Source organism: Fusarium sambucinum, chromosome III (genome assembly GCF_050947815.1).
Source record: "Fusarium sambucinum isolate potato_lamoka chromosome III, whole genome shotgun sequence".
Lineage (NCBI taxonomy): Eukaryota > Fungi > Ascomycota > Sordariomycetes > Hypocreales > Nectriaceae > Fusarium > Fusarium sambucinum.
In genome coordinates this window covers 3,499,133-3,524,969 of record NC_139292.1, presented here as the reverse complement: position 1 = coordinate 3,524,969, position 25,837 = coordinate 3,499,133, and the positions used below count along the sequence as shown (strand labels likewise).

Here is a 25,837-nt window from a genome sequence, read left to right as displayed (position 1 = left end):
ATCTTAGATCTCTCTCTATACAAGTCATATCAACGAGTTATCACTTCACCATCACTGAGTTCAACAAACATCAACCATCAACATGGCTCACAAACCAAGCATCTGCACAATGTCCCTAGGCCGTTGCTTCGCAGGTCACTCCCTCCCCCATAAGCTCGACATGGCCGCAAAGTACGGTTTCCAAGGCATAGAAGTCTTTTACGAAGACCTAGTCGACCTGTCAAAGTCGCTCCCAGGCGGCGCCACCCACGCCAACCAAGTTATCGCCGCCCGAACAATCCATGACCTCTGCCAAGCCCGTTCCCTCGACATCATCTGCCTCCAACCGTTTATGCACTTTGGTGGTCTTGTCGATAGAGTTGCCCAAGAGAAGCAGTTTGATGAGTTGAGGCACTGGTTTGACCTCGTTCACGCCCTCGACACGGATTTGATCCTATTTCCCAGTAGTTTCCTTCCCGTGGAGCAGACAACTGAAGACTTGGACGTCCACACAGCTGACTTCACTCGTGCTGCCGAGATGGGATTGCAGCAACAGCCCGTGGTGAGGTTCGCTTACGAGGCCTTGTGCTGGGGAACCAGGCTATCCTTGTGGGAGGAGTCTTGGGAAATGGTGCAGAGAGTTGACAGATCCAACTTTGGAATGTGTCTCGACACTTATAACATCCTTGGACGGATCTACGCTGATCCAGCTGCTGAGAATGGAAAGACAGCTGATTGCGACCAAGTGACACAAGAGTCCATTAGGAAACTCCTAACAGAAGTTGATGTCTCCAGAGTGTTTCTTTTGCAAGTGGCTGACGGTGAGAAACTTGATGCGCCTTTGAACGAGAGTCACCCCTTCTACAACGCAGAGCAACCGTGTCGCATGAGCTGGTCGCGCAACGCGAGACTCTTTTACGGCGAGAGTTCGTATGGTGCTTACCTCCCAAGCAAGCAGCTCCTCCGAGCTATCGTGCAGGGACTTGGGTTCGAGGGTTGGTTGAGTTTCGAGGTGTTCAACAGGAGGTTTCTCGACACAGACAAGATTGTTCCCGAGGAGACAGCGAAAAGAGCTGCCGAGTCGTTTGAAAAGATGAAGATTGATCTCGGACTGCGAACTTCTGATCAAGTTCAACCAAGATTGCAAGCAAATCTGTAACACCATCATATTCTAGCATAATACCATAGCGATTTTTAAGTTTGATCATCTAATTTATATCTTATCATAACTTTGTCCTCAACTTCAAATGCTTAGCAGCATACTCAATTGCAGCCGTGTACCCAAAAACACCCAACCCACAAATGACAGCCTCCGCCTTGTCGCACAAATAACTGTGATGTCTGAATGTCTCTCTGGCGTGAACATTGGTAACGTGAACTTCAACAAAGGGAATGTCCACTCCCACGAGAGCATCTCGGATGGCGACGCTGGTATGTGTGTATGCGCCCGCATTGATGATGATGGCATCAACGTTTCCTCGTGCTTCGTGGATGCGATCCACTATCGCGCCCTCCGAATTGGCCTGGAAAGTCTCGATTGTGGCTGAGAGACTTGATGCTTGTTTCTCTGCATCGTTTTCGACGTCTTTAAGAGTTGTTGAGCCGTAAAGATGGGGTTCTCTTGTGCCCAAAAGATTGAGGTTGGGACCGTTGAGGAGGAGGAGACGACGAGACATGATGAAGTGATGTGTTCTGGTGTTTCTGCTCATCCAATTCATCTCGCAATCGCCATCTTATGAACTATACCCCGCAAAAGTATAATTCCGTCCTCTTGACCATCAATCTCCATTTTGTCGGTACCCACGAAAGGTACCCCAAGCCACCCCGCAACCCGGTTAAAGCTTCATCCCTCGTCTCCACCGATTGTCACCATCGATCTGACAGCTTCATGCTTCCCCGCAGCGCACGTAATCCGTAGTGCGGAAACAGATCTGGGGACGGTTCGACGCGGCTCTTTTTGAACAAAATAGCTCCATCGCAGACTTGACTTTTATCCTTTTGTTGTTTCTGGAAAAACGATACCGTAAACATGGATAGCCAACAGTTGACTGAGATTTATGCTTTTGCTGTGCAATTGGGCAAGGATGCGGGAGATATGCTCATGGCTGCAGCCCAGCGCCGCATCGATGGTCATGGCACTTCTTCCACTACCGTATCATATGTCGAGAAAGAGAACTCGGTAGACCTGGTAACCAAGACTGACAGCGGTTAGTACTTGTTTCTTATTTAGGGTCATGGCTAAGTGTGTTAGATGTCGAGAACTTTATTCGTACAACTGTCGCCAGTAAATATCCTGACCATGGGTAAGCTTGCTGCCAATGTCGTTATCGCATCCATTGACCTTGATTAGATTCCTGGGAGAGGAGTCATACTCTGCTGGCGCATCGCGAACCTACCTCGTTGAAGACAAGCCAACATGGGTAGTCGATCCCCTTGATGGTACCGTCAACTTTACACATCTCTTTCCCATGTTTTGTGTATCCATAGCCTTGGTCGTTAAGGGTGTTCCGGTTATTGGTGTTATCAACGCACCTTTCCTTCACCAATTCTTCTCATCATGCACAGGCCAAGGCGCATGGTTAAATGAGACCCAACGACTACCATTGATTCGAAACCCGATCCCCCCGATGCCCGCAAATGCCCCTAGTGGTTGTACATTCTCATGTGAATGGGGTAAAGACCGTCGAGATATCCCAGATGGTAACTTGTCGCGAAAGGTTGAGTCTTTTGTAAACCTTGCTTCAGAGAGAAATGGCCGAGGAGGCAAGGGTGGAATGGTTCATGGCGTGCGAAGCTTGGGAAGGTATGTTGCCAGTCTCATATGCCAATGCACCCTGCTGACTGCTATAGCGCAACCTTGGATCTTGCCTATGTCGCAATGGGCTCTTTAGATATCTGGTGGGAAGGTGGTTGTTGGGAATGGTACGTCTCGACACTGTCTCAAGATTAAATGCTAACATCAACAGGGACGTCGCTGCTGGTTTTGCGATTCTCGAAGAAGCTGGTGGTCTTGTAACAACTGCCAATCCTCCCAGCGATTTAGAAACTGCCGAAGTAACAAGGGCGCATCTCGGTGGTCGATTATACCTAGCGATACGGTAAGTTGCTTCAAACAATAATCAGGATCCTACTAACTTTGTCAGCCCTGCAGGTCCTTCGGAAACAGAAACTGCACGCCAGACACAAGAACGGGCAGTACGAGAAGTATGGAAGCGAGTTCGAGAATTAGATTACAAGCGTCCCGGCGTATAGGCCATGCTATCAATCAACATAGAGTTCCTTTCACGATAGACAGAATTCTGCTCATCCCACATGCTACATGTTATCCACCTCCTCCATACGTGCAACAAACTCTTCCTGAAGTCGAGTCAGATAACCCGGAAGAGCTTCCTCGCTACCTGAATCTCTGGCTTGTCTCAAAGCATCCTGTAGGTTGAGAATCAGCTTTCGTCTGGCCACAAGCCTTGACGATTCTGAGCTGCGCTTGCTCGCTTCCCGTTTCTTTCGAAGATCCTCTGCCACCTCTTCTGCTTTGTCGATAAAGCTTTGAGGCAGTCCAATCGCTCTAGCCAGGTTGATACCATAGTGTTCTTCGCCTTTGATAGTACCTGAAGTGGCCTTGTAAAGCATCGTAATGTGTGGGATTCCTTCTGGCGTTGTAGAACTAGTTGCTGCAAGGTGTAGATTGAGAACACCCGGACGATCTGCCAGAACCTTGGTAAGATCAATAAAGTGAGTCGCAAACCAGACGGATGCCCTGCTTTCAACTAAAGCCTCAGACATGGCAATCGCAATAGCCAGTCCATCCCTGTTACTCGTGGCTCTGCCCAATTCGTCGATAATTGCGAGGCTCTTGTCGTCAATGTTCCTCAGAATAAAAGCCATCTCGCGCATTTCCACGGAAAAGGTGGAGAGGTTGCTTTCAATGTTGTCGCTTAGAGAGACACGAGCAAAGATGTTGTGGATAATAGAGAAAGAAGCATATTCTGCAGGTACAAAAGAGCCGATTTGTGCCATGATTTGAAGTAATGCGACGGCTCGAATGTACGTACTCTTCCCGGCCATATTACATCCGGTCACAATATGAAAGCAATATTGCTCGGTGGAATAGTAGTCATTTGGTACAAACTTGCCATTCATATTCTAAAGAATCAGCTGATGTGTTCAACAGAAGCCTCCTACTAACCTTGTCAAGAACAGGATGTCTGGCTGCTTTCAACGCCAGCGTGCTGCTGATATCGGGCCTCACATAGTCTCTCGTACTGGCGAGCTGTGCAAAGGATGATATCATGTCAATGAGGGCAATCGATTCGCAAATTTGGAACAGGTGCGGTACATGGCTTCGTAATTCCTTGAGTAAATCTTGCACAACACTGTCGCTGCGAATAACAACCTCGTTAGAGGTGTCAGAAAGTCTTAGATTAAGTTTGACCAAGTCGAGAGTTTGACATTCAATCTTGTCCTTCTTTCGTACCACGTTGATCAAGATATCTGGTATAGGTCGATCATCAAAGTCGGCTGCTTGAAAGCGCAACCAATACTTTCGGCCATTGTCGTATCTGAGAGTAGCATTAACCTTGTGAGTCTCTGCTCATCGTTAGCTATATCTCAGCAGATAACACGAAACACACCATTCAATGCATCTATATGTAAATGAATTTCTTCGGTGAGCTCCTTGTAAGTCTGGCGTGCAACATCGAGCATGCCATTGATACCTGCTTTGACAGCAAAGGTTCTTTGATTGCGTAGATCTAATGCAGACTTCATATAAGTGACATCTGCTTCGATAGTTTGCCGGATCTTGTCAAGTATAGGGTTTGTGATCTCGGGACAACAACGTGTACGAATCTTGGTGATCAAATCGCATGTAGCAGGGCCTAGCGCTGTGTATAGCTCGGGGATCGCTTCAAGGAAGCTTTTGACCATCAGCACCTGGTTGATTTGTTCTTCAACCTTTTGGACGGTGGCATTCGTATGCACGATGATCAACTGTTACTTTTAGTATACATAGAGGTCATAATTGGCCAAATACCTTGGTCAAAAGCTTCTCAATGTCATGGAACAGCTTGAGGGCTATTAATGTCAGCTAAATTCCTCACTAGTCTGTGGTCGTACCTTTTCGGATCTCTAGAAACATTTCCTCATTTGTTGTCAACTCCTCGAGAGCATCGTAGCGAGTGAGAACAACCCTTTCAGCGTCAGTCGGTGGCTGGAGTATATTACTTCGAAGTAGTCTAGAACCCATCGGGGTGGATGTGTGATTTAGTAACCCGAATAGCGAGTCTTTGGACTTGGAGCTTCGTAGGTTCTGCATGATCTCGAGAGATTGGATTGCTGAAATGTCAATCATCATGGTATCTTCAGAAGGGCGATACTGAATTCGAAGTGAATGCGGCACGAAATTGATGGAGAACTTCTGATGAATGTACTTCATAGCCTAGAACCGATCAGTGCCTGTATTCCGTCCGGGCTATTCACTCACTGCTGCAAACGAGCTGATAGCGTAGAATTTGCCTTGTGTAGCAACCTTCAATGGCTCAATATCATCTTTGAAGGCTAGGTTCTGAATATACTCCAGTCCTTCCGTCTCGGACCACGCAGAACGCTCAAATGCATCGATTTGGGCGTCAGAAGTGAGATTTTGTACCAGAGAAAAGAGGGTGCTGGGATTATTTGGGGGACAGGCCGTTGACATAAAGACAATACGACTCGGTGATGATAACTGGATCTGGTGAATTGACTTGACATATGCTCGATTGTCACAAATCTGACTGGTAATAACTTCACCCATGGAAACATTGACAAAAGCCACACCTACAACCGGAGAGACTCCACGAGCTTCACTCAGTGCACAGACGATATCCTGCGCTTCGCCAGGTCCAAAGATTGAGGATGCTGCGGTGGTACGTGATCTCCTTCCTGAAGATGTACCCGGTCTGGACCCAGGACATGTAGTAAAAGGTCGTGATACGCTCGTGGCAGAGGCCGAATAGCTTGAATAACCACTAAGACTTGTTTGTGGTCTTGGACCATGGTGGCCACTTGTCGCAGAGGTACCTGGGCGCCGAGTACTACTGTTCTGGAAGTAGCTTGACGCTCGACTGTCCGTTCTGGACGGAATCGATCGTGACATTGTTGTTCTGTTTCTGCGTACACTTCATTCACTTTGATCGACTATTCGCTTAGGGTGGTTTTGGTAATGAATAAGAGCGAGATTGTGTTTATATTATATCCAGTGGATCGAAGACTTGCAGTAAGAAGTATTGACGACACGTCGAAGTAGCATGGCTCTTGCCTAGAATCTTCTTTTTGTAAGTTGAGGAAGGCGCCGTTAAGCTCGTGCAGGAGCTTGCTATACGCTCAGCCCGCCACAGCCCGTAAAGAAAATTCAACTCCTTCAATCATCAATTATGATTTTTCTCCATCAAAGAACTTGATACCCGACAGCATAAATAGGCATTAGTGAGTTAGTTTTAACACCTTTCGGTTGGAAGTGAAGAACTACCGAACTTTACCCGATTCGGAAATTCCTCACCTCCCCGCTGTTGGGATACGCGCGGCTCACGTCTGACACCGGTCAATACCCAAATCCACACACCCCAATCGTCGAGTCCCGAACGCGTTGATCGCGTCAACTCATCATGTTCGGTATCCTCGAGGCAGTATCTGTACCCCATTCGGGTATATTCAACAGCTATGAAGAGCTTTTCCAGGAGCTCAGCGAGCGGATGGAAAAGGAGGGATACAAGATTGTCAAAGCTAGATCCCATCGAGGCAAAGTAGGCGGTGCAGACATTCCAGGAAACGATATAGTACGATGCGATCTCGTTTGCGATCGAGGCGGTCGTCCGTATCGTTGTATGGCTACGAAACACAAAACAACAACAAAGAAGACTGATTGCCCATGGAAGGCCAAAGCAGTTCATCGAAAGACCATGGGTGGATGGGTTTTGACGATTACCTGCAATCAGCACAACCACGAGCCAGGCACACCCGAGCCACCAACACCCGAACCCGCAAGCGAAGACGAGACCAATATCGCTGACGAACTGGATGGCGAGCAGAGTTTGGATGCGGTTGGCACGCCACTTCTGACACCTTGGGCAGATGATGGTCCTCAACCTGATGCAGAGACTCAAGCCGCAATCCAGGTAGCAGGTGTCTCAAACGCAGTTCTCCGCTTGACCGGCGATACCTTTCATCAATTCAAGAGCGAATACCGTAAAATTTCGCACCCAGACAGGATTGGAATTCTGTCACAACTTCAACTCCGTATCGCCGCCATCTACGCTGTGCAGAATGAGGATTTGCAGAGACAAAAACGTCAAGAAGCTCAAGACAAACGACACCGGCAGATTGAAGAAACCAAGAGACAAAGCTCAGCACAGAAGCAACGGGCTAGGCAGCGCCGTCAGCAGGCTGTTGGGCAGAATCAGCAGCAGCAGCAGCAATTGCATGTTCAACACATTCAACAACAGCCACTGCCGCAGCAGACTTCTCAGGCTCAAGCTCAGGCTCAGGCACAAGCTCAGGCTCAAGCTCAGGCACAGGCTCAAGTCTTGATGCAGACACAGATGTATCTTCCACAAAATCCCCAACAAACGCCAATTCCTGTGCCAACTATGGATATGCCACAATTCCAGCACTATGCCGGACCTCCTAAGAGGATGCGCGGACGAACATCACAGGGAGGGCAGAATTAGGCGTATGCTTCGAACAGTCCAACAAGCACCAGCTCTACAGACCTTTCTAGGATGTTTCGAGTACAACCAAGCAGCAGCATACACTCGAGCTGTCAATCTCATGCTACCGAAGCAAGAGGGAGTGATGATTTGCACGTAATGAGAGATGTGGTTGGCATACTTCCAGTATGAACTCTGAGGTTATGGCGTTTCCAGGGAAAGGGCGTAAGGAATTGTATTTTAGGTGTTTGAGTTAGATTCGTTTGACAGAAATGGGTCAATGTTGCTACTAGGAAAGATAGAAAGCGAATTGAATCAGGGATGGGAAACCTGGTTATTAGTCTTAAGACAAAATCACCAATCAATTTATGTCATTTCAGCCTATGTTCTTGGCCGTTTATTCTGTCATCTCCGAATAACGGCTGCAGCTCTTCACCGCCAAAATTTTCAAGATTTTGCCGATTGCCCCACTATCTCGCGGGCGCTCTGAAATTCTCCAGACTGCGAAGTAACCACACAGATAATTCAAAATGGCGACAATTGTACCCCCTCCGTCGAAACGACAGAAGAGAGAGACTCTCGAACGAACGCAGACTCAACAAGATGTTACAGCGATCGCTGCTGGCCCAGCTGGCTCCTTCAAGGCTCGATTCCTTGATGGAGATGGCAAGCAGATGGCCGATGTGATTGAAGTTCCTCTGGCCGATGCATCTGAGAAGAACCTCTCGCTATTGTTGAACACACTTCTTGCAAGAGTATGTCTGGCTTAAAACACTAAGAATATCGCTAACTTCATCTAGGAAAGAGAAGAATTTCTCCCATATCGATTCCGAATTCACATACCCGGTAGCGATATCATCGTAGACCAATACCCTACCGATCTCCTCCAGCTTCTTCGCAATCATGGCATCGAGAACCCTTTCGAAACGACCGTTACCCTCAGCGCCGAGCCACAGGCCGTTTTCAAGGTCCAGCCCGTTACGCGCATGTCCCACAAGATCCCCGGTCATGGTGAAGCAATCCTCGCAGCACAGTTCAGCCCTAAAAACAGCAACCGTCTGGCAACTGGATCTGGAGACAAGACCGCGCGGATATGGGATACCGAGACTGGAACTCCCAAATACACTCTCTCGGGTCACTCTGGATGGGTACTGGCAGTCGCTTGGTCCCCCGACGGTGCGCGACTTGCTACCGGAAGTTTTGACAAGACAGTTCGTCTCTGGAACCCCGATACTGGAAAGCCCGTTGGAAACCCCTTGACTGGTCACTCAAAATGGATCACTAATGTGGTCTGGGAGCCTTATCACCTCTGGAGAGACGGTACACCACGTCTTGCCAGTGCTAGCAAGGATGCAACAGTCCGAATATGGGTTGTCAACTCTGGTAAAACCGAGCATGTCCTGTCCGGACACAAGAGCAGTGTTAGTTGTGTGCGCTGGGGAGGAGAAGGTCTGATCTACAGCGCAAGTCACGACAAGACAGTCAGAGTTTGGAACGCCGAGAAGGGAACACTGGTGCACACTTTGTCATCTCACGTTCACTGGGTGAATCATCTTGCCCTCTCAACAGATTTCGTCTTGAGGACTGCATTCTACGACCACACGCCCGTGCCCGAAACCGAGGAAGGGAAGCGAGCCAAGGCCAAGGAGAGGTTCGAAAAGGCAGCGCGTTTCCAAGGTAGAATTGCTGAGCGCTTGGTCAGTGCCAGTGATGACTTTACCATGTACCTTTGGGATCCCTCTCAGAGCACAAAGCCCGTCGCACGTATGCTGGGTCATCAGAAGCAAGTGAACCATGTCACTTTCTCTCCTGATGGCACTCTCATTGCCAGTGCAGGCTGGGACAACCACACCAAGCTCTGGAACGCCAGGTAAGACATCCGATATCCATTCAAATTTCGCATACTGACTTTAATAGGGATGGCAAGTTTATCAACACACTCCGCGGTCATGTAGCCCCTGTGTACCAGTGTGCTTTCTCAGCAGACTCTAGACTTCTCGTCACAGCATCAAAGGATACAACGCTCAAGGTATGGTCAATGGCATCTCACAAGCTCTCCAATGATCTACCGGGTCACCAGGACGAAGTGTACGCGGTGGACTGGGCACCGGACGGTAAGAGAGTCGGCAGTGGCGGAAAGGACAAGGCGGTCCGGGTCTGGCAAAATTAGAATCCCCAAAATGGTGTTTGTTACTCTAAAAGTCAAGATACCCCTGAAGTGATTCACAAACTGTTTGCTGCACCATTCATCCGTTGTGTATTTGAAACTACATGCCTGTGTCTCGATGGGTTTTGTCGGGGCAGTGAGGCATGCTTATCTTTGGGGATATAATCAATAAAGGAAATATACGCGCGGCGTGGTGGTGTTGCCTACGGGAAACTTCCGATTCTTACCCAATACTACTTCAAAGTAGCACCCTGCTTTTCTGTCAAGCGGGATTTGCAACAGATCATGCATGCGCGGGAGTTGCGTTCAAGCATCTAGACCTGCTGTGGCCCAACCTGCATTCAGTCCCCACTTGTCTTATACCCAGAGCACGACACCTTTTAAAACGACCAGCACGTTTACAGAAAGTGTCGCATTAGGCAGTGTCACGCTGATAGGTTCGCATGTAAGATCTATGGAGCACGACATATTTTTGTCTACAGTTGATAGCGACTTCAAACCTACAAGAAAGATGACAGAAGCTGTAGAAGAGAACTGTTTGAGGTGAAGCTCACGATGCGCTGGAAATGTCTAGAAGGTGGTGTTGTGGGGTAGCATCACCACTAAGTTGAGCTAAATTTATCGTCCTTTGCATGAGAGCCTGAAATATCGCCGAAGCCTAACCACCTGTCGAAATGTCTGGAATTGTCTATGGACTTGTCATTTTGAGTCATTGCGCAAAGCTTGGAGGTGCAGATTCCAATCAGCAGCCTCTATGGGAACCGGACCGGCACTGCATTTCCTATGCAGCTGCTAGGTTTCTTTTTCTAGAAGCTGCCCTACAAGTTGCCATGAGCACCCACGAGGTTACCCCGCTGATTATGAGTGGATGATATGGTTGCCGGGAAGCATCGGGGTTGAAGATCCAATATATTGTATGCGGGGAACATTGAAAGATTTACTGCGTATGGTATTACTATCAACGTCTAATCCATAGACTCATCAATAAATCACTCACGTAAAGCCAAGAAGAGAAAATACTTCTCATCGCCGAACATGTCCCGTTTGAGATGACCCGTCCGGTCCCGTAGCGGGCCCCGGTCCTCCGGCTGTGGGCTCAGGTGAAAGCCGATGAACCCTGTTGCTGGGGCCGAATGTTGTACGAGTGTGATGCTACAGGAGCTTGGATGGAAAGTTGGAGAGGTGTTACATGCAGATGCTAAGTATTCCCAACAATCTTTGGCAATATTCACATGAGGATTTCATGCGTGATATTCACCCATGTTCCCAAACGTCGCAAACTAAATAATACGAACCGGATATATTCTTTACCCCAAACATCGACCCTTGTTCAGGCACATTTCCCATCCCATGTCTATTGCCCGAGACAAAGTCTTGCCTGAAGCTTGTCAGGTATTACTCCACCACGGTCAAGCTGCGGGGTGCATCCAAACCGATGAGAGCATCAATAGGCTAGGGTCCCCTGAAGATCTTTTAGAGCAGAAGATTTTAGAAATCATCGCTAATAAACGGCTCTACAGTTGGTAGTTGAAGCTTTTGTGGTGGCGTGGGAAAGGTGCATATTGCAACCCAATACGCGGGCACGCACAGCATAATCCGGCTATCGTGATGCACAGCTTCCAATCGCGCGGTTCATGCGGCTTTTACTTTGAAGCGAACGGAAACAAAGGAAATGAATTCAACTCATGCGACGCGCTCGGGAAGTAGAAACGGCCCGTGTAAGACGGCGTGGAAATGGTAGACGGGCCGGTGCACCCAGTATTAACAAGGGTATGGGTTGAGCTCGAGATAATCGAGGTTAGAACGACGAATCACCTTTGTACCACTTTGAATATTTTGTGATGGAGTGAAGACAGCCTAATGGTGGCTTCTCGGCATGTGGTTGGAAGTTTGTGGTGGTGTTGACTATCATGATGGATGCATGAGACCAGAATAGAAAGCCATGGAACGCAGTGAATAGGTAGATACAAGAGATGGGAAATTCAGGTATTTTGTACCCGTTTAAAGATGCAACGTCCTTGTTCTCATGCATCTCACATCTCGATGAGTTGCACGGACTGGAGGAAATGTCCCGGGTAGATGTTCTGACCAAGGTTGCACTTTGGCATCAGGTAAAAGAGGAGAAGTGCATGATCGACGAAAGAGGGTATAGATTCGAGAGGCCGCCTGTTTATTGTTTTGGGGTAATTGTGTAGCTTGCAGTTGAGATTGGAGACAGACATTATGTTACTGAGAGGTATTTTGTCTAGATGTAAATGTCCTTCCCTATTGATCAACACCAAAACCAGACAGTTTTTTCTGGAGGTCTTCGAGACATTGTCAGTACGTACCTCTCTACCCATCGAGATCTGATGACTCCGGAATCTATCACCCGGTCAAGTAAAAACATTCCCGACCCATTTTGTTGTTTGTGCCTTGCTGGCTTCCCCAAACATCTCTCATCATCTGTACATCATCCTTGTTTTTCTGTCCATTTGCTAGGTATTCTGGGGCTCGTTTTTAGCCTACCCGCTAAACAACGCCTAAAGAGCAATGACAGGCTGTTACTGTGGGCCAGAAAACACCAGCCGTTTGTGCGTCAAATTTACGATTTCTTTCAAGAAAGTTGAAATGTCAAGAGATGAAGTTGTGGTAAAGATGACTCTTAACTGAATTTTCAGAGTAGTATTATAATTGGGAACTTACCATTGTAACCGTAGTTTCTTCACCTTTCTATCAAATGCTGTACACCCCTTAAAGTCGTACTTCTGTCAGCTATTAACTTCGACTTCCTTACACTGGGTCGTGGATCACGGACCAAACTCTCCTGTCTCAAGATTCTCAACAACTGATCCCGATTTCTTTTCTGGCAAACTACGTCACGCTTGATCTCGTATGTCTCTGTTTTTTGTTGAACTGCTTGAATTACATTGTCTTTTCTTGTTTCTGTCCTGTTTCTGTAGTAGACTGCCTACTGCCCTCTTGGATATCATCGGCCCTTCATCACGTCCTGCTTTTCCATCTACACCGTTCGTGCTGTGATTCTCCACTCGGTGATCAATTCTTTATCAGGTACCATATAGATCCAAGTCAGGTCAGTCAAGTCATTCTCTTGAGGCTCAAGCTCCCCTTGTCTATCATTTCAGCACATGTCTCCATCCATGCCAATCAAGCATTACGTCAGAGTGAGTACTCTACTTCGACTGGCTATTCCCTGTCTTTCTATTTATCCTACCATCCGTATAATCATGGCCTAGACCTTTTCAACTAACAGGGCTCTTTTATAGGTTGTCTCCCTTTTCGGAAAATACCTCTTCTCAATCCATTCAAATCCTTTAAGTGCCAGTCGGCCCTCTTCTGTTTGTTTGAGCCCATCTCGGAGCTACCCAAGCTTGACCCTGCCTCTCCAAACTCAAACCACCTGACGAATCTCACGACTCGGAGATTTTCTCGTTGCAATTCATCTTGACTCTGATCCTTGCAAACGTCTCATCTTTCTCTACCGCGCGCGTTGTCCCATTTGCGGTACTATTCGCCACTTTCGGTCCCGTTATACCTGAGCGCATCTGCGACAAAGAGGCGTTTTGCCTGCGACAAGCTACTTTTCTCAACAAAAAGCGACGCCTCCTCGACTTCTCACTCCCATTTTCAGCTTTACATCTACATGAAGTCGTCATAAGAGATACCTCAATAGTATCGATATCCATCCATTGCTCGTTTCAGCTTGGGTTTCTAATACGACATACTCCTACACGACATACAACAAAAACATATTTACTTGACACAAATTTCTAGCCAAAATGACCGTCTTTGTGTGTTCTCTGTATGTGCTTTTGGTGTTTTTGCTCTTCCCCGCTCGTGCCCCTCCAAGAGCCCACCAAGCTTTAGCGAGAAATGACGAAAGCTAACATGACGATAGCTTCCTCCCTAAAACCATACATTTTACCCTCCCCGGCACCCCTCCTCCTGGTGTCGACCCTGCCCGAACCTCATTGTCTAGCTCCTCAAACATTAACCTCTCCGGCGACACTCGAGCTTCATTGTCTGGAGGATCAGCCCCCAAGGGTGGTGATGCTCTTCCTCCCAAACCTGCTGCTCCCGCTGGTGGACGACCTGCGCCTCTAAACCGCCAACCAAGTCTATTCCAGAAAGAGGACATTACACCTCCACGAACGCCGACCGAAGAGATTGATGTGAATCTATTTGCGAACGAAGATGGAATAAGAATACCATTCCCCAAGAGACCTGGCTCCAATGCCGGTAGCGGAAAGCCATGGGGTAGTCGAGCCAACCAGCCCAAGTCGCGAGCCAGCTCTCCTCCTCCTCCTGCTTTATCCGAGAACAACCGTACAATTCAAAAGGCTCGCGAGCTGGGGCGCCAGGGAATTTTACAGCCCAAGCCTCTCGTCCGAAGTGACAGCCATGACCGAGTCTTTGCATCTGCTGGTTGGATGGTTGTCAACGCTGACCAGGGCAACGGTGGCCTTCGCAATGCTGCTGATGCCGCTGCTCGCGATGGCAAGATTGATGAGATTACATGGGTTGGCACTCTGGGTATGCCCACGGATGCCCTTGAGGGTACCGAGCAAAAGCAGGACATTGAAAATACCCTGGCCAATGAACACAACATGCTTACAGTGTTCTGCTCCGACAAGGACTTTGACGGACATTACGCTCACTTCTGCAAGCACATTCTGTGGCCCGTCTTTCACTACCAGATCCCCGACAACCCCAAGAGCAAGGCGTACGAGGACCACTCGTGGAAGTACTACGTCAACGTCAATCAGGCCTTTGCCGACCAGATTATCAAGAACTGGAAGCGTGGCGATGTTGTCTGGGTTCACGACTACCATCTGCTTCTCGTTCCTGGAATGGTTCGCAAGAAGATCCCCGAGGCCAAGATTGGTTTCTTCCTGCACGTTGCTTTCCCCTCATCCGAGGTTTTCCGTTGCTTGGCTGTCCGAAAGGAACTTTTGGAGGGTATGCTCGGTGCTAACCTTGTCGGTTTCCAAATCCACGAGTACGGACGCCATTTCCTCCAGACTTGCAGTCGTATTTTGAATGCCGAGGCTACACCGGATGGTCTCCAACTTGAGGACCGATTTGTTGATGTCATCCATCTCGCTATCGGTATCGACCCAGTCAGTCTCCGTGAGCATCTTGACGCTCCCGAAGTTGCCAAGTGGCTTCAGATTATGCAAGAGCGTTATAAGGGTAAGAGGCTTATTGTTGCTCGTGATAAGCTTGACCACGTCCGTGGTGTTCGCCAGAAGCTGTTGTCTTATGAGTTGTTCTTGAACAAAAACCCCCAGTGGCGTGAGAATACTGTTCTCATCCAAGTCGCGTTATCGTCCAGCGAAAAGAGTGATCTCGAGGCCACCGTTAGCGACATTGTGACCAGAGTCAACTCGTCATGGGCCAATCTTGCGTATCAGCCAGTGGTTTATCTGAAGCAGGATATTGACTACGCTCAGTATCTTGCTTTGCTGACCATTGCTGATGCTCTTATGATTACCAGCCAGCGCGAGGGCATGAACTTGACCTCGCACGAGTATCTCTTCTGTCAAGATGGAAAGCTTCTCCCCGAAAAGAAGCACGGTTCTCTGATTCTCTCTGAGTTTACTGGTACTTCATCCCTTTTTGCCAAGAATGAACTTGCCGTCAACCCCTGGGATTACCGCGCATGCGCCGATGCTATCAAGCAGGCTTTGGAGATGGGCGAGGAGGAGAAGGACCAACGATGGAACAACCTTTATAGTCGTGTCGTCAAGCACACCGGATCTCACTGGTTTACCCAGTTCCTTGGCCGTCTGGATATTGTGTACGAGGAACAGCACAAGCGAGACCAGACATCAGTCCCTCGATTGTCTGTTCCTGCCCTCTCGACCAAGTACACCAAGGCTCAGCGACGACTTTTCATCATCGACTACGAAGGCACACTCGTGGCTTGGGGTCCTGTCAACCAAATTATCCCCATTAGTCCTCAGCGAACACTGGATGTTCTCAACGATCTGCTTCTTGATGAGCGCAACACTGTCTATGTCATGTCTGGTCGACGACCTGAGGAGCTTGACCGTGTCTTCCGTCGTGTCCCCAACCTTGGTCTGATTGCAGAGAACGGATGTTTCCTCAAGTCGCATGGAGATGATTCATGGACCGAAATGGCGGATCTTGATCATGTCAAGGATTGGAAGGAGTCTGTACGACCCATCATGACATACTTCCTTGAGCGAACTCCTGGAGCCGAGATTGAAGAACGACGCTGCAGTTTGATCTTCCACTACAAGAGTGCAGAGGATTACGAAACCGCTTCACGACAAGCTTCAGACTGCGCCAGCCACGTCAACGACGCCTGCGAGTCCCAACGTGTGCATGCCATTGCTCTCGATGGATGTATTGCTGTGGAACCTATTGACTGGACCAAACGCACTGCCGCCCGAAAGGTGTTTGAGACGCTCAAGGAGGAGATTCACCCCACCAAAGAGGAAAAGACGCCAGTTGACTTTCTTATGGTCATTGGTGATGGACGAGAGGATGAAAAGGTATTCAAGTGGGCCAACAGACTACAAGACGACGGTTCTGTAGAGAATGTCGTGACAGTCAGTCTCGGTAACCGTAACACCGAAGCGACAGCCACCCTTACGCAGGGTGTCAGTGGTACGTATCTTTGCTTTGATTGATTGTGACAATTGCTAACTTTATAGGTGTCCTCTCTTGTCTTCAACGTCTTGCCTCACTAGAGTGATTGATGAAATGGGTTATTGTATTGCATTTTGTGCCGTTGGCGTTCGGTCAGCGGGCGCAGGGTAAATAAGGAATGTCAGGTCCGACACCAAAGAGAAGTTTGATATGAGTTTGTTTTGTGTAAAGAAAAGCGGTTGTTATGGTATAGCTTCAATTAAAGATTCGAATTCGCATTTTGTTGTTTTGCACATGTACAGGAGAACATTGGGTTGGTTCACGGTTGTTGAAGCAGATAAGGCATTAATGTGATTTACGATACAACTCGCCTCAACGTACAGAGATTCTATCACCAGGATTACGGGCTGTCTCGCCATCCAGCTTTTCTCTACTCATCATGACATCAGCAGAATCCACCAGCAAATGACAAACCTTCAAAAATCAACCTATAAACCGTTGATAGAACCCCGCGGTGCGACATCGGCGGGGAGTCTAATGGGAGTCAGCGGGGTCTGAGTTCCGAGCTTCCCTCACTAGACCGTCACTAAGAATCTTAGTCAAGAGCTTATAAATGTGAGTAATGGCAGATATAAAGAGGTTCTGATTGTTAACCTTTCGACAATTAGTCTCATGATCAAAATGGCTGCCTTTCCTCCTCCTCCTGTCAACACAATTGACTGGTCCAACGTGGGCTTCAAGGTCCGCGAAGGTAAGCTCTTCTCTACCTAGATGGACAAGTCTAACAATTCCAGTCAATGGCCATGTCGAAGCTACATACTCTAGAAGCACAGGAAAATGGACACCTCTTCGCTTCGTCGCTGATCCATTTATGCGCATCCATGGCATGGCACCAGCATTAAATTACGGCCAACAAGCCTACGAAGGCCTCAAAGCATTCCGTACCCCCAATGACGAAGCAATCACCGTCTTCCGCCCCGACCGCAACGCAAAGCGTCTCCAGCACTCTGCAGAAGTCGTGTCCATGCCCCCCGTCCCCGAAGATTTGTTTCTCTCCGCCGTTCGTGCTGCCGTCGCTCTCAACGCAGAGTACGTACCACCCCACGACACGGGCGCCGCCCTGTACATTCGTCCTCAGCTCTACGGGTCCAGCGCTCAGCTTGGCCTTTCGCCGCCAGATGAGTACATCTTTGCGGTGTTTGTCATCCCTACTGGTGTCTACCACGGTGCGCACCCTGTCAAGGCGCTGATTCTGGAGGAGTTTGACCGCGCGGCGCCGCATGGAACTGGTAATGCAAAGGTTGGTGGAAACTATGCTCCTGTGCTGCGCTGGAGCGACAAGGCGCGTGACGAGGGATACGGTATCACGCTGCATCTTGACAGTGTGCGCCACGAGGAGATTGACGAGTTTAGCACGAGTGGATTCCTCGGTGTAAAGGTGAATGGGGATGATGTGACCCTTTCTGTGCCTGATAGCAAGAATGTCATCGACAGTGTCACCAGCGACAGCATCCAGGAGCTTGGACGTAGCTACGGGTGGAAGGTTGAGAAGCGTGCCATCAAGTATGGTGAACTTCAAGAATTCACCGAGGTTTTTGCTGCTGGTACAGCTGCAGCGCTTGTTCCTATTCGATCCATCACGCGTCGTGTTGATGGCAAGGAGGAGGTTGCGACGTATATCAAGGAGAGTTCTGAAGAGCCCGGACCCATGTTTGAGAAACTTCTCAAGCACTTGAAAGATATTCAACTTGGACGGGCTGAGGATTCGTTCAGCTGGAGGTTCCCTATCGGAGCCAAGGATAAGGAGATCCAAGGTGCTTCTAATGGAGGGAATGGAGATGCTACAACCGTGGACCAGATGGACTAACGAACTAAATGATATTTTTTGTAAGATTTATAATAAAAGTCTTGATTGTCGTGATAGGAATAGGTTGCATTATGGGACCAAGTAACCAGCACCGAAAGTAGCTGGACTTACTTTCCTTGTCGACAGACTACCAAATCTGTCAGGCGTATTCTTGAGCAATATCTTCAGTAATTGTATACTGATGCGCCCAGCTGTCGTGAGCTCTATCGGTCATTTACTCATGAAGGTTGAAATCGGGAACTTGACTTATTTATGAGAGGCCTCCTTGGTTACCATTCGAATGCTTCACCTTCTTCTGGCTCACTAGGCAAAGGGTCAAATGGACAAGACACCATTAGCTATTCTGTGAATATCAGAAACATATTGAAGTTTATCATTGGCGCAGCAGAAACTACCGGCGATATCCGTTGAATATATAATCCATGATATTCAGCCAAGGTAGTCCCGGCAGCATTTAATCATCCATAACGGTCTTCTGAGGCCCAAGCCATGATAGCCAGGTCGATCACCTGTATTCCCAATTAGGTCGATAAAAGAACTAGGTCTGTCCTGCTAAATCGTCGACTACCGTTTTATTAAGGGCCAATTCTTCCCACTTCCCGGAGACTGCTTGTCCGAACTCAAAGTGCTGGTAGTGCAGCCTTGTTGACTGGGTACACATCAACAATACTGTGTACTTCAACTCTTGATTCTCTGCTCCAAAGAGTAAACAGGGTCCTACCCACAGCCACAGCTTGACCCCCTGTCATCCACCATGTGTTAGTCGCACTCGCGATACTCACCCGTCTCGTCTATCTCGAGTTTCATCAGAAAGAACCCAAGACCATGTTTGCCCCCTCCCGCGAAACCCCCGTAGCTTGGTTACGGCTCGCTGCATAGCACGGTACAACGGGAAGATGGTCAAGGGCAAAGCAAACACCGTACCCTTTGGGGTTTGCGGACCCGAGTAGAAGCGGGAGTGTAACAGACGGCATTTCATATATACTATGAGGGTTGTCGCATTTATGAAGAACCATCAAGAAGCCACTGTCTACATCTTTACACCAGTTCACCAATCTACAAACACTGATCGAGTCTCATCTGAAATGTGCACATACTCGTTCCAGCGCATGGTATGCTGCTGCGCCAAAGGCCCCGAATGCCCTCAAATGACCCGCGGTCGCGCCATCATCGGCGGAGAAGCCTTTCACTACATCGACATGTTCTACGCTGTTGACGATTTGGGTTCAGCTTGCGATTACCAACGTCGACTCTTTGGGCGCAACGCCGGCCCCACAATGCACTGTCCGCGGTACGCCTTCGATGATAAGCGTATTATAAAGGGGAGCTTTCGAAAGAGTGAACTTGCCTGTGTCAAGTGTGCTGAGACGTGTGCGCCTCCGAGTTGTAGTTGGCAGGCTCCCAGGGCGGAAGTCAAGGAGGAGGCAAAGTAAGGAGAGCCTGGGTGGCAATTTACGACTTGGTTATACGGGGCCTGGATTCGAAATGGGGATTTCAGCAGCTCTGATTTTGTGAACACGCTTCTGGTTAACTTGGATACTGGTGTTGAGCGACGACCACAACCAAAATGAAGGGATTCACAACTGTTTTTACATCAAACTCTGTAAACTAATTACATTACTACTTTGCTTTGGACCTCTTATTTACCATTTGTTCCGTTCGAGTGTCCACTCGTCTCCAGTCTTGAGTGGCAGCCCTTTGCTGGGGCTCCATTCCTAGCAGTAGCACTCTTCCCCTTGTTCGCAATGATATCGTTTGCAAGTTTCGTTTCGCCATTCATAGAATTGTGGCTTCCATTAAACTTCATGTTGGCAATCCCGTCGTATCCCTTGATACCAGTTGACTTTTCAAGTCTCTCGGCAATTTCGGGGTCGACCTCGCGGAAGATGGCGATCTGTCGCTTGAGAGGCTCCTCCTGCTTGCAAAGCTTCATCTTTCCAGTGACATTGTTGATGAATCGCTCACGGGCTGGCTCATCGAATACATTCCTCCACAAAGCACGAGGAGCGTTAAAGTCTTCGGGGCGGATCGCGGTGAGGAACGTGATGGCTTCACCGGTGAAGTGGCCGTGGGTCTTGTCGAGATCTACCGTTCGGGTGCGGAACTTGATAGGATCAATGGAAGAGAGATAGTTGGGTCGAGCACCCTGATTATAGAAAGCCATCTGGCCGTCACGCTGGAAGTTACCAAACTTGTATCCTGTTCGAGTTGAGTTCACAGGGAGCTGCTGGTAGTTGGCCCCGATGCGGTGACGGTGTGTATCAGGGTAAGAGAACAGACGTGACTGGAGAACTGGGTCCGCTGAGGGTTCAATACCAGGGGGCAAATGAGCTGGATTGAAAGCAATCTGCTCAACCTCGGCAAAGTAGTTGACAGCGTTTTCGTTCAGAGTAAACTCTCCAACCTTGCGACGAGGGAACTGCTTTTGAGGCCAGATGTGGGTAAGATCAAAGACATTAATCTTTTGCTTCTCCCACAATTCCTCAGCTTCCTTAGGAGTCATGGTCTGCACCTCGAGGGTCCACTTGGGGTAGTCTCCGTTCTGGATGGCCTCGTAAAGATCCTTCTGGGAGAAGTCGGGTGAGTAATCGGCAGAGTCCTCCTGAGTGACAAAGTCGGTTCCTTGCATAGACTTGAGGTGTATTTGGGTGTATACCCAGTCGCCAGCTTTGTTCACGAGCTTGAAGGTATGTCCAGAGTAGCCGTGCATCTTTCTGTATCCCCTATTTACGTTGTAAGTGATAATCGCAAACATATTCAGTGTACTCACTTTGGAATGCCACGGTCACCCATCAGGATCATCACTTGGTGGATTGACTCGGGGTTTTGAGAAAGATAATCCCAGAATGCAAATGAATCGTCGGCATGAGTGAGATGAGTACCTGTGACTGTTAGATACGGTCAATGGCGATAGTTAGTTGACTCACTAGGGTCGCGCTTTTGAGTGTGAATAAAGTGAGGAAACTTGGCGGGATCTCTCAAAAAGAACACAGGAGTATTGTTGAAAACCCAATCCAAGTTCTGATGACTTGTTAGCATCGCTGTCGTCGCGATTCGAAACATAGTGTCGCTTCACTTACACCATCATCAGTTCGCATCTTGACAGAGAACCCACGAGGATCTCTGGCCATATCATGCGATCCGGATTCTCCTCCGACAGTCGAAAATCTCATAGAAACAGGGCATTTCTTTCCCTTGGCGGAAAAGATGTCGGCAAGGCACAGATCGTCCAAGGGATCAGTACACTCAAAGAATCCATGAGCACCACTACCCTTGGCATGAACAACGCGTTCAGGAATACGCTCTCGGTCGAAATGAGAAAGAAGATCAATCAGGTGAAAGTCTTGGAGAAGAAGAGGCCCATTCTCGCCACATCGTTGAGTCTCGTAGGGGTGAGGCACAGGAACGCCATTGCTGGTGGCATAGGTTGCTTCCTTAGAGGCTGACTGGCGGTCGTCCTCGTAGGACTGAAACTGGCTGGCTACGTGAGCCGAGAAGGAAGTGTTTGTTGCTGATGGTGCCATGATTGTGTTGGAATTACTTGGCTCACATTGAGACTCACTTGCTAACTCAAGGACCAGACACCTCTTATATGAATTCCATCGTTTTAAATTTCCCCGGATACTTCATCTTGTCATGCATTGCGTTGACTGAAGCTGACTGGCTCAAATGTTTCTATGACGCGGTGAACAAATACTCGACCTCACAGACCCTGAGACAAGAGATGGAGAACGGATGGATGATGAAGATCAGCGATTGGTTATTACTATTGCAAGTTCGATGATTGGTTTATCGAGATTGTCAAATCTTCGATGAATGATGCCTTGCCTTGGTTCGAGGCTGCTTTGTCGAAATGTTGAATCTCAATGAGGCTAGGATAATGACATCACGACGTCCAGCCTCGGTATTGAGTCGTTGATGAGTGGATGATTTGGATGGGGTTTTGATTGTTGGGTCTAGACTGGAATAGATCGGAAATGAGATCGTCGATGAAGAAATTCAAGCCTTGCCAAGTTAGATTGAGATCTTAGTGTGACAGGGATATAGAACATGGGTTGGTTACCCTACAGTGAGCATTAACAAATGCTTCAAGCTGATATACTCCTGTAAGATGGTGAGAACAAAGGGAATGGAGTCAATGGAAATAGTCCAATATCAGAGGATAGTTGTACTCTCGTAAAATAACAACGCAGTTGCTGTTGGCCTGTTCCTGTTCTTTGGCCTTCCAATCCTCCCCTTGAACCCGTTCATGTGCATACAAACCCTAAACAATTATACAAGTATGATAAGGTGACAAAACTCAGCCCAGCTCCAGGGTCTGTCCGCCCTTCACAGAAGGTCAGCATATACTCATTCCGGTCAGATCCATTTCGACCTACAGGCAGTGAAGAATATCGAGGGCTTGGTCTCTAATATCCGAGACCGCATCCAGCGCCTCATCAATGTAGTCGAACTTCACCCTTCGATCCTCAGTAACGGGTTCGCCGCGCATGGTAGCAACGACTTCGCATTGTCCAACTTGTATGAGCATGTTGAACTTTCTATCCAGTTCATGGATGAACTTGATGATCGCTTCTGTTGGAGTGACGCCACTGTTGTCAGCCAGTTCGGCCAGGGTGTCCAAAGCATCTGATGAGGTTAGCTGGGGAGAAGTTTGGTCTATGGAGGACTCATACGTACTAACATATTGAGATTCAATGTCAGTGACATTGCTCCCTTCGGAGTTGTTATCTTGAAAGCTGTTGCCCTCTTCGATGTTGCTCTCTCCGGCGTCGTTCATTTTGTGTGCGATGCTCTCTGATTATACCAGAGGTAAAGGAGTTTGTCTCTCAGGATTGTAGGAGGATCGCTTTTCTTGTGTTTGGTACAGGAAGATCCGATAGATGGATAGATGAGAGGACGTTTTATGCTCTAGGTGCGGGTGAGATAAAAAAAGAAAAGAAAAGAGCAAAGCTGGAGCTTCTCTAGCAGGTAGATAAATATTAAAAGTGGCCGACCTAGTGGTCGATTCACCAGCTGGCAACAACTGGCATATTATTGAGAAGCAGCCTCAACAATCACCAAAGAGATGAATAAGCTCAAGATTAAGTAATTACGATTCACAAAAAAGGAAACTATTATCACGGGAGAATTACAAATACAACAAGCCTTTTATGAGTTGCTACACAGTTTATTGTTTGATATCGCTTGATATATCTACTTTTACTGCTAGTACTTACCGTACCAAACTCCGAACCCAGACCAACAGCCAGCTGCCAGCCGAAAACAACAAAACGCCCCCATACTTACCCTCACCTCACCTTACTCCTAATCCGGCCGGAGAAGAAGCCTCTCGTTCAAGAGAGAAATGTACTCACCTTGCTTGAACTTGTCCAGCTGAGCCTCCCATTCAGGAATACGATGCTCCAGCCCGAACACGCGTTCCAACAAAGCCTTCCAAGCAGAAGTATGCTGTACACCAGCCTCACAGTTCAGATCGATAATCGTCTTGACAATCTTCTTGAACTCTTCGTCTTCGGCTCGCGCAAGATCTACGATGCGCGCCACAACTTCGACCCAGTTGCGGAGAAGGACATGGTCAAATGTCATCTGCGAGTAGCGGAACTCAACAGTTGTGGGTGTCCCTTCATATCTGTCTCGAATGAAGAGATTATTGCGGCGACCATCAGTATTGCGCAGCGCGATTGCAAGGCCGCAGCGGCTGATACCTCCCTTTCGAAGTTCCATTGCGAGAGAACTCAGGTTTTCGCAGGACCAGATGGTACGAAGCAATCTGTAGTACATCTTGGGATCATTGTTGTTCCAAATACTCGGGCGCATGCTCGATTCCGAAGGCACGTGCTTCTCGAAAGCTTCCATGTCAGCCTCGTCGATGTTGAGGGCTTCCTTTTTCGCAGCCTGTGAGTATTCGCAGATGGGACTAGCATACTGGCTTGTCCATCGGCAAGGCGCAACGAGGCGAAGAATGAGAGTGTTCTCAAGAAGAACGACGAGTGTCGTGATTCTCTTTGCGAGATAAACTGTCATGCCTCCTTCGACGCCAACGTGGACGTGCATGCCGCAGCTGTCATCAGCAGTGATCAGAGCACCCGTCTTTCGGACAGCCGAAAGGAGTGTCTTGACAGTAGGAAGACCGGAAGCTAACTCAGCTTGGCCGAGAACAGGGGTACACATCTCTACACCAGGCCAGCAACGCTGTGCGTTGAGACCCTTGACGCAGTCGAGGAATTCGTACTTGAAGAGAAAGCAGGCATCCGCGACCATGGACTCAGCGCTTGCTCCAGGCTGGATGTAGCATATACGATCTGCCTTGTACTTGTCAGGAATATCAGCACAGACGGCGCAAGCCTCGTTGGTGGGATGGCTGCACTCACAGGCAATGGGAAGAGTAGTGTGCTGGGTGAGCAGCTTGGAGATGTTGGAGCGTGCTGCTGCCGCTGGGGTGTACAGTTTCCAGTGGGCTCGTTCGGGAGGAGCAGCCATGAATTCGAGTTCTACACCAAAGGTGAGACCGTTCCAGGTGAGAGAAGACATTTTGACGGTTAGAAGTTGCTGTAGAGGTTAGTTGATGATGATTGTCTCGTTTGTCTTAAAGTACTGTCTGAATACTTTACCGAGAGTTGGTTAATGATGGATTTAGAAGGATTTAGATCTCCTTTTAAAGCCATTTCTTCAGTGTTCTTCTTTGTTGTTCAAATATCTCATTCTGTAGATTATTCCAGTTGTCTAATTTCTCAACCATCTTGCTGAAGAGTATTCATAAAGGTTCTGTCACTAACATGCTACAAGAACAAGAACAGATCCCAAATACCAGAACAGCATCTTTCAACAATTCATTGTATCTTCGCACAATAGGCCTGACAAAGACTCCCCTGACAATTCACATTCATCCAGGCTACCAACAAAAGATCAACAAGACAGAGGGGTCAGAATCCTTGTTCCTCTCAGAGACAAGCAGATGAAAGTACTCATGTGCATTCCATTGAACCCAACAATAAGGAACCGACCCCGGATCTACATCAGGTGGGTTTAGACGTTCCAAATCCTGGAAATAGTTACATAAAGGAAATAGCACCATCCCATCAAACAAGCTAGTCCAACTAGTCAATTCATCTCAACTATCCGTATATTCTCCTAGCTCAAGGACCTGCTCAATTAAGCTGGTCTTTTCAGCTTCAGTTGAAAGTCAAGGTCTGAGCGTAGATCGTCGCGACGGTGTTGAAGCTAGCGATTTATGAACTGTAGCTAGACTAAACGGTCGATGATTCCGTCCAACTACAGGAAAGAATCGAAACTAAGTTGATGATGTGCGGGTAGACGAGAGTGATATTTCCGGGGACGTGGTTTCCGGTTGAGCATGTGTTTGCCATTATCATTTCTACTCTGAACAACCAACACACCTTGTTTGATTTCCCCTGAGCGATTCAGTTCTTAACAGTTTCTGGAAGTGCATGTGTCGATCTACGCCACTGGAAGGATGCCGACCAAAATAAGCCATGAAACCTTGTACAGCCATTTCATTCT

General features: G+C 48.2%; 12 protein-coding genes across 12 annotated transcripts; 7 read left to right on the top strand and 5 right to left on the bottom strand.

The window, feature by feature from the left end:
- Positions 1 to 82: 82 nt before the first annotated feature.
- FSST1_011327 (xylose isomerase-like protein) lies at positions 83 to 1,138 on the top strand (the record flags this gene model as incomplete). The annotated part of the gene is made up of 1 exon (XM_083234449.1): positions 83 to 1,138. The coding sequence occupies one exon, from the start codon at positions 83 to 85 to the stop codon at positions 1,136 to 1,138; it is 1,056 nt and encodes a 351-aa protein (XP_083081023.1).
- A 64-nt stretch (positions 1,139 to 1,202) lies between these two features.
- On the bottom strand, positions 1,203 to 1,655 carry FSST1_011326 (Dehydroquinase; the record flags this gene model as incomplete). The annotated part of the gene is made up of 1 exon (XM_083234448.1): positions 1,203 to 1,655. One exon carries the CDS (start codon positions 1,653 to 1,655, stop codon positions 1,203 to 1,205), a length of 453 nt encoding a protein of 150 aa, XP_083081022.1.
- A 353-nt stretch (positions 1,656 to 2,008) lies between these two features.
- FSST1_011325 (inositol monophosphatase) lies at positions 2,009 to 3,231 on the top strand (the record flags this gene model as incomplete). Its single annotated transcript, XM_083234447.1, has 6 exons — positions 2,009 to 2,186; positions 2,231 to 2,282; positions 2,330 to 2,782; positions 2,830 to 2,901; positions 2,946 to 3,077; positions 3,123 to 3,231. 6 exons carry the CDS (start codon positions 2,009 to 2,011, stop codon positions 3,229 to 3,231), a joined length of 996 nt encoding a protein of 331 aa, XP_083081021.1.
- A 63-nt stretch (positions 3,232 to 3,294) lies between these two features.
- FSST1_011324 (MutS family protein MSH4) lies at positions 3,295 to 6,112 on the bottom strand (the record flags this gene model as incomplete). Its single annotated transcript, XM_083234446.1, has 6 exons — positions 3,295 to 4,122; positions 4,166 to 4,566; positions 4,611 to 4,968; positions 5,012 to 5,052; positions 5,095 to 5,416; positions 5,462 to 6,112. The coding sequence occupies 6 exons, from the start codon at positions 6,110 to 6,112 to the stop codon at positions 3,295 to 3,297; spliced, it is 2,601 nt and encodes an 866-aa protein (XP_083081020.1).
- Positions 6,113 to 6,620: 508 nt separating this feature from the next.
- On the top strand, positions 6,621 to 7,682 carry FSST1_011323 (uncharacterized protein; the record flags this gene model as incomplete). The annotated part of the gene is made up of 1 exon (XM_083234445.1): positions 6,621 to 7,682. One exon carries the CDS (start codon positions 6,621 to 6,623, stop codon positions 7,680 to 7,682), a length of 1,062 nt encoding a protein of 353 aa, XP_083081019.1.
- A 509-nt stretch (positions 7,683 to 8,191) lies between these two features.
- FSST1_011322 (WD domain-containing protein) lies at positions 8,192 to 9,831 on the top strand (the record flags this gene model as incomplete). The annotated part of the gene is made up of 3 exons (XM_083234443.1): positions 8,192 to 8,416; positions 8,462 to 9,531; positions 9,579 to 9,831. 3 exons carry the CDS (start codon positions 8,192 to 8,194, stop codon positions 9,829 to 9,831), a joined length of 1,548 nt encoding a protein of 515 aa, XP_083081018.1.
- Positions 9,832 to 13,607: 3,776 nt separating this feature from the next.
- Positions 13,608 to 16,552, top strand: FSST1_011321 (glycosyltransferase family 20-domain-containing protein; the record flags this gene model as incomplete). The annotated part of the gene is made up of 3 exons (XM_083234442.1): positions 13,608 to 13,630; positions 13,727 to 16,464; positions 16,512 to 16,552. The coding sequence occupies 3 exons, from the start codon at positions 13,608 to 13,610 to the stop codon at positions 16,550 to 16,552; spliced, it is 2,802 nt and encodes a 933-aa protein (XP_083081017.1).
- A 575-nt stretch (positions 16,553 to 17,127) lies between these two features.
- On the top strand, positions 17,128 to 18,313 carry FSST1_011320 (aminotransferase; the record flags this gene model as incomplete). The annotated part of the gene is made up of 2 exons (XM_083234441.1): positions 17,128 to 17,197; positions 17,241 to 18,313. The coding sequence occupies 2 exons, from the start codon at positions 17,128 to 17,130 to the stop codon at positions 18,311 to 18,313; spliced, it is 1,143 nt and encodes a 380-aa protein (XP_083081016.1).
- A 1,085-nt stretch (positions 18,314 to 19,398) lies between these two features.
- FSST1_011319 (uncharacterized protein) lies at positions 19,399 to 19,746 on the top strand (the record flags this gene model as incomplete). Its single annotated transcript, XM_083234440.1, has 1 exon — positions 19,399 to 19,746. The coding sequence occupies one exon, from the start codon at positions 19,399 to 19,401 to the stop codon at positions 19,744 to 19,746; it is 348 nt and encodes a 115-aa protein (XP_083081015.1).
- A 206-nt stretch (positions 19,747 to 19,952) lies between these two features.
- Positions 19,953 to 21,837, bottom strand: FSST1_011318 (catalase; the record flags this gene model as incomplete). Its single annotated transcript, XM_083234439.1, has 4 exons — positions 19,953 to 21,036; positions 21,084 to 21,195; positions 21,241 to 21,334; positions 21,394 to 21,837. The coding sequence occupies 4 exons, from the start codon at positions 21,835 to 21,837 to the stop codon at positions 19,953 to 19,955; spliced, it is 1,734 nt and encodes a 577-aa protein (XP_083081014.1).
- An 851-nt stretch (positions 21,838 to 22,688) lies between these two features.
- Positions 22,689 to 23,093, bottom strand: FSST1_011317 (uncharacterized protein; the record flags this gene model as incomplete). The annotated part of the gene is made up of 2 exons (XM_083234438.1): positions 22,689 to 22,942; positions 22,994 to 23,093. 2 exons carry the CDS (start codon positions 23,091 to 23,093, stop codon positions 22,689 to 22,691), a joined length of 354 nt encoding a protein of 117 aa, XP_083081013.1.
- Positions 23,094 to 23,620: 527 nt separating this feature from the next.
- FSST1_011316 (uncharacterized protein) lies at positions 23,621 to 24,847 on the bottom strand (the record flags this gene model as incomplete). The annotated part of the gene is made up of 1 exon (XM_083234437.1): positions 23,621 to 24,847. One exon carries the CDS (start codon positions 24,845 to 24,847, stop codon positions 23,621 to 23,623), a length of 1,227 nt encoding a protein of 408 aa, XP_083081012.1.
- Positions 24,848 to 25,837: the final 990 nt, after the last annotated feature.